Source organism: Cryptomeria japonica, unplaced genomic scaffold (genome assembly GCF_030272615.1).
Source record: "Cryptomeria japonica unplaced genomic scaffold, Sugi_1.0 HiC_scaffold_691, whole genome shotgun sequence".
In the NCBI taxonomy this organism is placed as follows: domain Eukaryota; kingdom Viridiplantae; phylum Streptophyta; class Pinopsida; order Cupressales; family Cupressaceae; genus Cryptomeria; species Cryptomeria japonica.
The window spans coordinates 1-12,175 of record NW_026729480.1 but is presented as its reverse complement, the minus strand read 5'-3'; the positions used below and the strand labels follow the sequence as shown (position 1 = coordinate 12,175).

Genomic DNA, 12,175 nt, shown 5'->3' with positions numbered 1-12,175 from the left:
CCCATGTGGTAAAATGGGCTTGGTGCCACTTAGACAAAAAACTTGGAGGTTTGGGCCTTAAGGATCTTAAGCTACAAGGAATCTCCCTTGCCGCCAAATGGATATTTCATGCACTAGATGGGAAAGAACCTTGGAAGATTCTTATCAGAAACAACATTCAAAATGGATTCCCCAAGGCTGCCAAATCATAGAAAGTCCTCCCACTAAGTGATCTACTTGTTGGAAGTTTCTCGATGTCTGTCCAAGGCACCTAGGTCTTTAAGTCCATCTGGAAAGCCTGGGAGCATGTGCGTAGACTTATCTGCAACTCTAGCATTGACCGTGACAACACTATACATGGTGAAAGGTCGATATGGTCGAACCTCCACCACAATTCTAAGCCATTGGCCTTAACCCGTGGCTACTCTGCTAGATTCTGGCATAACAAGGGGATTAAGTATCTTATGGATATCCTAGAAAATGACAACCTCATCACCTAGGAGGAACTTAGTAGTAAATTTAATCTCACTGCTTCGCATAAGAAGACCTACAATATGATTAGGAATGCCTGTAACACCCTTAATCTCCCTAAGAACACTCATGTTGACACCCATAGGTACCTCTCATTCCTTTGGAAGGATGGCTCCCCCCTCCCAAAAATTAAATCCAAAGTTATCTACAACCTGCTTAACCAGGACACCTCTATGATCGACCATGTCAACACCCTATGGAATGTCCACCACAACCCTACCGCTTGGTATAAAACCTTTGAGAACCTTTGGAAATCTCCCATCCCCCCTAAGATCAAGTGTTTCAGATGGCAACTCTTATTGGATAGATTGCCTATTAGGAATAATCTAGTTGCATATGATCTCTATTATGTCTGCAATAAAACTGAGTCCACTTAGTACATCTTCCTTGACTGCCCTTTTGCTAGGGAGATCTGGTTAATGTTTGGAATATCCATTACTGAGCATGTCTTCACTTATGATATAGTTACTGGTTTCGTCCATAATCTTAAAAAGGATGCTAACTTAATTTGGCAATTTTTGTCTTCTTTTATCCTTTGGTTTATTTGGAAACTCAGAAATGAGAAGTTCCAAGGTAATGCTAGGGAACTTACTGGTTTTTAAAAAAAACTCACACATTATAAAATTGTTGTACAGGTTTGCATACAAATCATGGAAAGGAAGAAGGTGGTCTGGATGGAAGGACCACAGGGGTGGACCACATGGCTAGAAGACCAGGATGAAATCCTCCTCTAGTCCCTTATGGCAGCAAGCACAACTTTATTTTGGAGCTTTCGCATTGTATATGACACTCGTCTAGTTCTTTTTGGTTTCACTGTTGAGACCCTGCCTCCCTTGAACTCATCTATATAAACATCTTTTTTGGTCTCTCGATTTATAATATAAAAAAAAAATATCTCTACCTATTTTAATATGCTGAATTTGTAACAAAATAAATTTATAAAAGTTATTAAATCTTCATTGAACATATTACAAAAAATATTAAAAACTCACATAAAAATAATAAAAATTAAAACTATAAGAAATAAAATGTAAACATGTTGAGAAAAAATATTAAAAAACTATCATAAAAAAAATAATAAAAATAAAAATTATAATTATCCTAAGTGTTTTAGATATACTGGACTTGTATAGCTAACAATTTGATAACATTTCCTTTCTGCGTTGCTATCAATTCCGTTGAGAACAAAATGGCAGCGAATATCGTTATATTGAGGCTGTGCAAAGTTACGAAAGACTTTGAAGATTTCGAGGTGGAGAGAATGGTTGCTATGGAATTAGAGGTCATAAAGAACTGTATCCAAGACACTACAATTTTTTGGAATTAGAGGTTATAAAGAACTGTATCCAAGACACTACAATTTTTTTACTGTAGTGTTAGGATTTGATTTTGTTTAGGTTTAAGGTTTAGTGTTAGTGTTATGGTATAATTGGTTTAGGATTAGGGTTCAATTTGATTTAATATTCAATTAGGTTTAGGGTTATGGTTTAATTAATTTTGTGTTATAGTTAGGGTTTAGTTTGGTTTAGGATTCAAATGAAATTTAGTTTTGGTTAAGGGTTCAATTTTTTTTGTTAGTGTGTAATTATGTTTATCATCATGATTCAATTTAGTTTAGTGTTATGGTTCAATTGTAGTTGATGTAAGATGGAGGTTAAATTTGATATAGGGTTAAAATTAGGTTTTATAAGGTTTATTATTAGAGTTAAATTTCGTTTAGTGTTAGGGTTTACAAATAAATTTTGAGTTCATTATGGTTTAAGTATCAATTCTATTTTTTTTGGGTTTAATTTTTCTTATAGTTCAATATGAATCAATTTTAATTTATTATTAGGATTATTGTTATATTATTTTTTAGGTTAGGGATATATTTAATCTAGTTTTAGGGTTCAATTTGGTATATTTAATTAATTTTAGGGTTAAGGTTCATTTTTTTTGGTGTTTAGTTAAGTTTAGGGTTTGGGTTTAATTAGTTATAGTGTACAATTAGGTTTAAGGTTATGATTTAATTTGGATTGATTTTAAGGTTAGGGTTTAATTAAGTTGATGATTAGAGTTCAATTTGGCTTGTTTTTAGGATAAGGGTTGAATTTGGCTAATTATTTTTATAAGGTTTGTGATTGAGGTTCAATTCATCATAATTTATATTTATAGTAGAGTATAATTGAAAGAAAAGGTACATTTATTTTCCAAATACAAAAACATCAACACTAAAGTTATATAAAATAATGAAAATACATTAAAAAATTAATAAGATAAATATGTATTGTTTGTTAGTTAAATTTTTTTTTTCAATAAGATTGATTTGAATGTATCCTTGAATTTTTTAATAAAAAGTTTGACAAAAATTCTATAATTTAAAATTAAAAAATACTTTTAAAAAATATATAAGAACAAGTATTAATTTTTTAATTTACTTTATCTATATATTTATATCTTTATAAATAGGATCAATGCAACAAACTTAAAACAAGTGCCACATAGTGGACAATACTTTACTTTATCTACATCTTTATAAATACATAGGATCAATGTCTCCTCTCCACTCTTTCCTACCGGCACCCTAAAAAAATTGTTTATAGGCAGTTTGGATAGTAATTTGAGATAATATATTTTGCAATAATAATATAATAGATAGTGCCTATAATTATGGAATAGTTATAAAATTAAAAACCAACTCTTGAACATTATGCATTATGTGAAGGTAGAAAGGGGTGAAATGTGACATAAAAAATAATAATTAAAACTATAATATATCTATGGATTTGTAACAAAATGAAGTTATAAAAATTATAAAATCTTCATTGAATAGGAAACCCATGAATATAAATAATAAGTAGAAAGGTGTGAAACGTGAACATATTACAAAAAATATTAAAAAACTCACATAAAAATAATAAAAATTAAAACTATAAGAAATAAAATGTAAACATATTGACAAAAAATATTAAAAAACTGTCATAAAAAATAATAAAAATAAAAATTATAATATCTCTAGATGTTTTAGATATACTGGACTTGTTATAAGAGTTATAAAATCTCATAAAGTAGACCTATTTCACTTGCTGAAAAATCGGGCAACTTACGCGAAGGGGATTTGATAAAAATATGTTCCCTCCTGTTATCAATTTAACAATTTGATAACATTTCCTTTCCGCGTTGCTATCAATTCCGTGAAGAACAAAATGGCAGCGAATATCATTACATTGAGGCTGTGCAAAGGTACGAAAGACTTTGAAGATTTCGAGGTGGAGAGAATGGTTGCAATGGAATCAGAAGTCATAAAGAACTGTATCCAAGACACACATCATGGGATGGAGCCTCTAAAGCTTTGTCTTCCTTCCGGTCACACCGAACCTGTCAAAGTTCTGGAGAAAGTATTAGAGTATTGTGAGTACCATGCTCATGCAAAATCCAACAGTATATCAGAAGAAGATGTGAAGATATGGGATACGGACTTTGCTAAAAATATTATGGCTGCCGATCGAAATCTGGGGTCTGTCTGTCACATTCTTAAGGCTGCTGATTTTCTTCAAATTATTGGCTTGTGTAATTTGTTATCTAAGACTATTGCAAATTTCATTAAGGACAATTTTTTTAAAGATGGAACAGAATAACTTGAATGAGGAGGTATGAGCCGCAATCCTGTGAGAGACCAGGTAGGGATATGAATAAAGTATATCTGAAAGCAGTTTGCTGAGACAATCTTGATAAATTAATTATTCACTATTTATGTTTGAAATTTTTGCGATTTCTCTTGAGCTATACTTATATCTGTAAGAGATTTTTTATATTATTGAAATCAGATGATGTTGGAAACATGGATTGTTGGAAAGATGCATTATTGGCCGTGGCAATTAAGGACTTTATTGACAATACTATATATTTTGGACCTATATAAATCTACAATGAGATCCAAAGTTTAAAATAGAAATAAAAAAAATCTAATCTTGTAATTTTAGATTTCAAAAAGTATTTAGATCATTTGTAATTCATTTAGTTGATAACATAATTTGTTTTTTATTTTTTATAATTGTAATGACAAGATTTGCAATTACATAGACTATCTAATGTGAATATTGCCAACTGACCAATAGACCAAAGTCATTGCAGAGCTCGGCCATAGTTAGATAGACTATTTAATGTGAATAGATTTGCAATTAGTTAGATAGACTATTTAATGTGAATAGGGGGCAGTTAGCAGGCAAATCTGGTTTGGTTTGATAATGTAAGGAATTTTAACGAAAGTTCATCTGCGGTGAAGAGATGACAGCGGCCAGCATACAAGCAAATCAATTTAGGAGGAAATGTAGATTCCTTACTACTTTCTCCTTATAGTCCTGATATTCCATTTCATCATCCAGAAGAATGATTGGTAGTTTTTGGATTTCCTCTCCTTATAGTCCTGATATCTTCCATGCCGCCCAGGAATTGGGATTTGAAAATGGCCTTGCTGAGATTCCTAGCCACCTCCTTGCTTAGTCATCTGTCTAGAGCTAAAGCAAGAAACATCGAGGAGATATCCGTGTTAATTCGACATATATGATCTGCCATTATGAACTCCTCTCCCAGAACTGACTTGATGGCATAAATTACTAAAGGGTGCTCATATCTCAGAATGGAACTCAATCTCCCTTCAATCCACAGATATCTTACCAGTGTATATCTTAGAGATACCATCACCATAAAAGAAATACATGGAAGACAAAAAGAAAGCGGTTTAGATCTAGACAAGGCAAGTATCAGATGCGAGATTGAACTTGAACAAAGTAATACTAGATCCCTATGTCTAGTGAAACTATGGTGGCTCCATCTATGAACCCAAGAAAGGAGATACAAAAGGAAAAGTTAGAACTCGATAATGACCTTAGGATCGCATTTGCAAAGGACACTAGCACAAGATATCAAAGAATGTGCATTAATTTCTAAGTTATAGAATCTTATTCCTCAGAAACAAGATATATTTGATTGGGTTGAGTATGATTGGGAAGGAGTATACAATGTTTTTTCCATACAAAGAATTCAGAGACACAGAATTCAGAGGGAAGACTTGGTTTCTAGATGGTGTAGAATTACACACGCAACCTTGGGTCGCAAACTTTAAACCCTCCCTATCCCATATTAAATTTATCTCCTAGATTCAACTCTAATCTCTCCCTTTGGAGTATATGAAATGGGAAATAATTGAAACCCTAGGTAACAAGATAGGAATTTTTATGAAGAGAGATGATGTCTTCTCTGAAGACCTAGAAGCCCCTATTCATCTTTATGTCCTATTGGATGCCCATAAACCTTTTCCTGAAACCATAACCATCCATTCTAAAATGGGTGTCCAGAACCAAAGAATATTTTTGGAGAATCTAGAATCAATTTTCTTAACTTGTCAATATGAAGGTCACTGTAGAGAAGATTATAAAATTTTTCTCTAATCCTTTGGTGGAAGATACACGAGTAAATTCCTAAGATCAAAATAGCAATATACCATCTTATGTTCCGAAAAATTACATCTGGCATGAAAGAAGAAAACCATCAAAAGGAAGCCTTCTTACTTCATAATGATTCATTGATCATGGATAGATAGAGCATTTACTCTCATAATCATGAAGAAACAATGAATTTTTCTTTACTAGAGAGATACTACCCACATGATCAAATTACTATATTAGCTCTGAATGTTTCATAGAAATCCGCCAGGATTAACCAAATATATATTTTGGATAATAACATGCAGATCCTTCCCATGGATAATCCAACGTAGATTATAATATCCTTGAAAGAGAAGAATATGAATTTAAAGAATAAAATCTATACTATCAATGGGCCAAAAATTGAAAAAATCTTGAAATTCGGTTGGATTCTAACAAAGACACACAAATACAAAATCACATATTATGAAATAGTAAGATGCCCTCTTCCAAGAATCCATGGTCTATAGATAATCAACCACCTTAAGGAGAATCTCACCAGATCTTTCCCAAAAGGTTCACATTAATGTAAAGTTTAAAAACAATTTTATTTGAGCACTAGTTGTTGAAGATTCTGAAGATTTTTGGAATACTATAGTGGAATAACCCTTTAACGAATCTCTTACTCCTCAAACTAGAAAACAAACCAAAGGAAATAAATTGTTCATAAAGGGGAAGGTTGGAAAATCTTGTATTATAAATAGCTATCAAAATAGACATCCAAAGAATATCTAAAATTGTATTTGAGATAGGCAAGGAGGAAAATGACAAAGAAAAGGAAAATGGGCATATAGAAAACTTACCATGGTGGGACATCCAAATGGAGGACAATTATTTAGAAAATGAAAATATGAATATGGAAAACTCACCAAATCACTTTTAAACATAGTGAAATTTCTGTAAAAACTATGAGAATACCTGAAAATATTGCACAAAAACTATGAGAATACCTGAAAATATTGTATAGTAGTTACAAACCTTCCTTCATGAATAGAAATTTTATACATATGGAACTTTGTCTCATCCTTTATAAGGTTCTTTTAACAAAGTTGTCACCTCTCTTTGTAAAGTAATAGATTTCAAACAACAAAGAGCTATTTATACAACAAGGACAATTGAATATTTCTTCAAATTTGTTTCAACAAGACTTTTCCAGGTATGAATATTCAATATCAAGATTACATTTTTAGATTCTTCAACTTATGGACTCTTCACAAATGGTTATTTTTGTTCCCCAGTTGATTGTCCATAAATTCCTATAAGATAGCTGATTTTTAATCCATAGATTTTTGGGTCAGTGACCAATGAATTGGATTCACTCATAAGAATAAAATATCTTGCACTTCAAGATCTTCTAAACAAAGGTGGGTGGACCTTAAAATTCTTAAGGATTCAGTACAGATTAGGCACACACATTGTGATTTACAAGAGATATCTTCTAATGAAAATATACCAAGGAAATATTGATCAACTTGAAATTTGGCTACACTCTTGGTTTATCAAACACTTGTTTAACAATTGGAACCAAAACCTAATCTATATCTATACCTAACAAATAAGAAACTAAAAGACATTTTAATATTTAAGATTATTTCTAAAAATACATTAACTCGTGAAATAGATTGGTGCCTATTCTTGGGCCATGGAGCCAAATGATAAACCATAAAAAAATCCCATGAATGAATCAAACCTAATAAATAGATTTTATTATGTTAATGCATTACATTAACAAATCATCTTATGCAACCAATTAATTCTAGTTATTAATCCAAATCATTCACTCAAGAACACAATTATTTGATCAAAACATATTAATTTTTTCTTGAAAAGAGCAACGAGCTAATAATACAATTACAAAGAAGACACAATGACAAATTTAAATGTATTTGGTATTGGAGTTCATATGATGCAAAATTTTAAGAAATAGGAAGAAGATATAGAAGAGAAGACAATTCTAGATTCAATCTGTTGTTGACACTTGTTCCCTTCTCTTTAAGAAATATCATTTGACAATAATAATACTCTTGAATCAATGTTTATACACAACATTTCATATTTGTGTATAACAATTTCTATGATTCAACCCACATGCCAACAACTGAATTTTCACATTGTCCCCACTTAGCACCTCCCATGAACACAATTTCACTTGAGTGAAAATGTATGATTGCAACATAGCACTTGTACCCTTAATTCTCTTGTGAAATTATTTCAATGTTGCCTCAAGTAATTATCCTCCTTGAAATATTATTCACTCAAGTGAATTAAATTTCCTTTGCATATGCATCTTGCCTTTTTAAATGTAAAAACATTTACTCCATTTATATATCATTTTCATGAAGTTTTTACTTCCGTCCATTTACCATCTCTTGTAAAATATTAAGTGAAACCATTTATTTTGTTGTTGCACTTTATTTTGCAGTTAAATACTTTTCTCCTCTTTCATAAAATAATTATTTTATCCTTTTTGATAATTATATGAAACCATTTTACATTTTGGTGAAAATATATATCGTGTATTTCCCTTTTATGCTCATTGGTCAAAATGATATCTCCTTAACAAAACAACATTCTATCCTACACGTTTTAAATAATAGAATCACTCATTTTCTTTAATTGTCCCTAAAATCTTTAATGATAGACAGATCATAGTGCCCTGCAACAATAAGAGATATCTTTAGACACAAATGCCAAGTAAGCACACACCCCTCTATCACATTTCCTTGTTCATTTGAAACTTTCATCAAATGAAACCAACACATGTGTATTTTGTACCCTTAGAGCATATGTGTATTTTGTAAAATGAAACCAACACACAATGAAAACCTTCAAGCCCAATCATACTCAACTTGCAACACTTGGTATTAATCTACAAACAAAATCCATAAATAATACTCCAAAGGCTTTTTCCATTTCAGTTCCCACACCTGGTTTCAACTGTCCAAAACCCAGAATCTCTCGTATAGCCACTGAATAAATGAGAATGGTGATACACATAAGCCATCAAGCACATTACTTTGAGCCTGAGAAATCAACAAAAATAGAAGGAAAACGCATTAAGTAGTGCTAAAAAAGTAGAAAACTTTTTCTGTAAAATGCCCTTCGTTTTACCAAATAATTCAAATTCTTCTTTACATTAATGGAGTAAATTGTCTTGATAGGATATAAGAAAATCGGGGGAATTGCAAGCCACTCCAAAATCCATTTATAATACTGTTTCCAAAATTCTTTCAATTTTACGGGGTAAAGACTTCTCAGCATCTTTAATGACTGTTCGGAGAATACGAGGCCATAGTTTATTTTGTAAATTAGCGATTTCATTCTCGATCACCCAAGTCAAGGCCTTGTATTTCTCCATAAATTCATCCTTATTGCCGAATTTTTCTTGATCTAGGAAATGGAGTGGAGCCCACTAGGTACTTTATCATACACAAGTCCAAGAGAAACACCAACGATAAAGAGAAAAAATGTCACCACAAAGTTTGCAAGTGTAACACCATTCCATTCTAAGGTAGAATCCCAACAACATCATCAACTTAGGTAGTCGTAAGACGTTGAAGGACATCAAATTAGGCAAGGGCCTGTTCTGTCCCACCCCTTATCGTTCCTGGCAATGCTCTCTTCTCTATAAGAATGGAATTTGATGAGCTCCACTCCATTACAAGTAGCACCTTCAGTATGCAAACATGATGTTTAAAACCACATCGCTGGGTAGAAGAAAGCCATCAACAAACCCTAATTTCCTCACCAAACCCTAATTTCCTTGTGGGATAGTGGGGAATATATAGCTTTGGTGAGATTTTTAATTTTAATTTGTTTACTTTATTCTCCACGAGCCAAACAAGTTAATGACCTAACTACCCTTGCACTGTGCCGTAGTGGGGTTTGCACTGTGAGATTTTCTTAATCAACAAATACGAACTTATGTTTCACAATGCAACATCATGCCTTTGGGAATATTTGTTTGGCTCCCACCGTATTCCTACAATTCTAGAACATGTTTGGGCTTGATTTCAGCAAGATTGTAGGGGTAATAAAATTAAACAATGCATAAACATTGTAATTAAAAATATAAAATCATTAGCAAATCAAATATCATTATACATTTTATTATTTAAATTATAAGATGATTTAAATAATAAACATTTTTTAAAATCAAAGTTAATTGATTTTATAATGTCATGACTTATGCTTGGTTCCCTTATAAATTTAGTTAAAAAAATCTGTTTTCAAGCAAAGATAAAGGTGGTATTTTGTAGGATACATCATTTATGTTCATTTATCTGTATACACTAAAGTTATGATTTTCCCTAATGTGTTTATACACATTCAAATGAAATAAAATATAATTATACTTGAGATGGTCTGTTTATTTAAAAGTTTGGATCATTGGAGCAATACTCCTTTACTTATTTTCAAATTCTTTGATCCCTTATGTTGGCCTCCTTGATGATGCTGGGGAGATCATAACCAATCTATGGAAAGATACAATTTATTTTTATTTTTGTAGCTCTCAACCCTAACAAAAAATAAATAATGTTGCAATGATTGGCCCTAGCCTTCACAACTATATTTTTCCTCTTCCCATGGGCATGATGCTCTTGGTAGGCCGAACTCTAACAAGATTCCATTATTGAAACTACCCATTTTTCTAATGTGTGCTCAATAATATTTTGAAGATACTCGTATATAACATTATGTGCTCATTGACCGCGAACCTTAAGCCTAGAAGTGTCTTAGTGTGACAACATACATTAAGCAACATATTAAGCCTACATTAAGCAACATATTAAGCCTCGAAGATGCCAGTTAACTCCGAGTATTTAACATTGTTAAGCCTAGAAATATAAACTTAGTGTGTGAGATTTAAGCCGTTCCCTCATTGACTTGGAATTAGTTAGTACTAGTCCTACTTCCATTGAAGCTTTGGGGAAATGTAATGATAAGTACTCCTCTCCTGCTACAATTGTTTTAGCTATTTAATTTTCTTACATTGAATTCTTTTTAGTATTGTAGTATTAAATTTAAATAATTAATTATGCAAAATTATTGTAAAAAATAAATAAAATAATAATTTTCAGTTAAAAATAAAATAAACAATATAATATAATAAATAATATAATAAGATAAATCATTATAAAAATTAAAAAAAATAAATTATATCTCAACATACTAAACAAAATTATTCGAAAAAAATTATAATAACTCTATATACTATTATTCAATAAAATTAACCCAAAAGTCGCACACATTAAAATATTGCAAGGGTACGCTATAAAATAGGAACCAGATGTTCGCCATTTAATTCATTATACAATTTACATTTCCTTTCGAAGTTCTCCTCTTTCAACACTTTTTTACAGTTCGATTATTTCAACAGTAGTATTTAATTTCATGGAGAATAAAATGGCGGCGAATACAGTGACATTCAGGGGGTTGAGAGATGAGGAAGTGTATGAAGATTTCGAAGTGGAAAAAGCGGTTGCAATGGAATCAGAGGTCGTAAAGAATTTTATAGAGAAAGACACAGGAATGGAGCCTCTAAGGTTTCCTATTCCTTGTCGTAACATCAAAAGCGGCAAAGTGCTGGAGATGGTATTAGACTACTGTAAATTCCATGCTCATGCAAGATCCTTCACTATACCAGATGACGATGTGAAGACATGGGATAATGAATTCGCTGAAAAAGCTCTTTCTGCGGATAAAAATCAGGTGACCTTCTGCCACATTCTTTTGGCTGCGAATTTTCTTCAAATCGAAGATCTTTTTTGTTTGTTATTGAAGGCAGGGGCAGATTTATTGAAAGACAAAAGTGTGGAAGAATTGCGCCAGATATTTAAGATAGAGAATGATTTCAGTGAACAGGAAGAGGAGGCAATCGTGCAAGAGACGAAGTGGACCTACGCATAATTATATTCCCATTTGGCTCGATTTTTTTCCAAATATATATGATCTTCTAGCTAGTTATTCTAGGGAATCGTTTAGTTCATTGACATTATATGTTGTTTGAAAACATGTCATGTGATATATAAGCATTTATTGTTTTAATATACTTTTCTTTTTGTTGAATGCAGTATAGCTTTTCATTGCGTGTATCTCCCCTGCGTAGCTTTTGTAATACTTTTTAAAACATAATTATTATTCAATTAATATTTTTGATGTTAATATTGATAAGAGCCCAAATGTGAGATTAGATTAAT

At 31.7% G+C, this 12,175-nt stretch overlaps 2 protein-coding genes across 2 annotated transcripts; both read left to right on the top strand.

The window, feature by feature from the left end:
- The first annotated feature begins 3,695 nt into the window (after positions 1–3,695).
- Positions 3,696–4,127, top strand: LOC131872620 (SKP1-like protein 1). The gene has a single exon (XM_059216112.1). The coding sequence runs from the start codon at positions 3,696–3,698 to the stop codon at positions 4,125–4,127; it is 432 nt and encodes a 143-aa protein (XP_059072095.1).
- Positions 4,128–11,381: 7,254 nt separating this feature from the next.
- On the top strand, positions 11,382–11,885 carry LOC131872619 (SKP1-like protein 14). Its single transcript, XM_059216111.1, has one exon. It carries the CDS (start codon positions 11,382–11,384, stop codon positions 11,883–11,885), a length of 504 nt encoding a protein of 167 aa, XP_059072094.1.
- Positions 11,886–12,175: the final 290 nt, after the last annotated feature.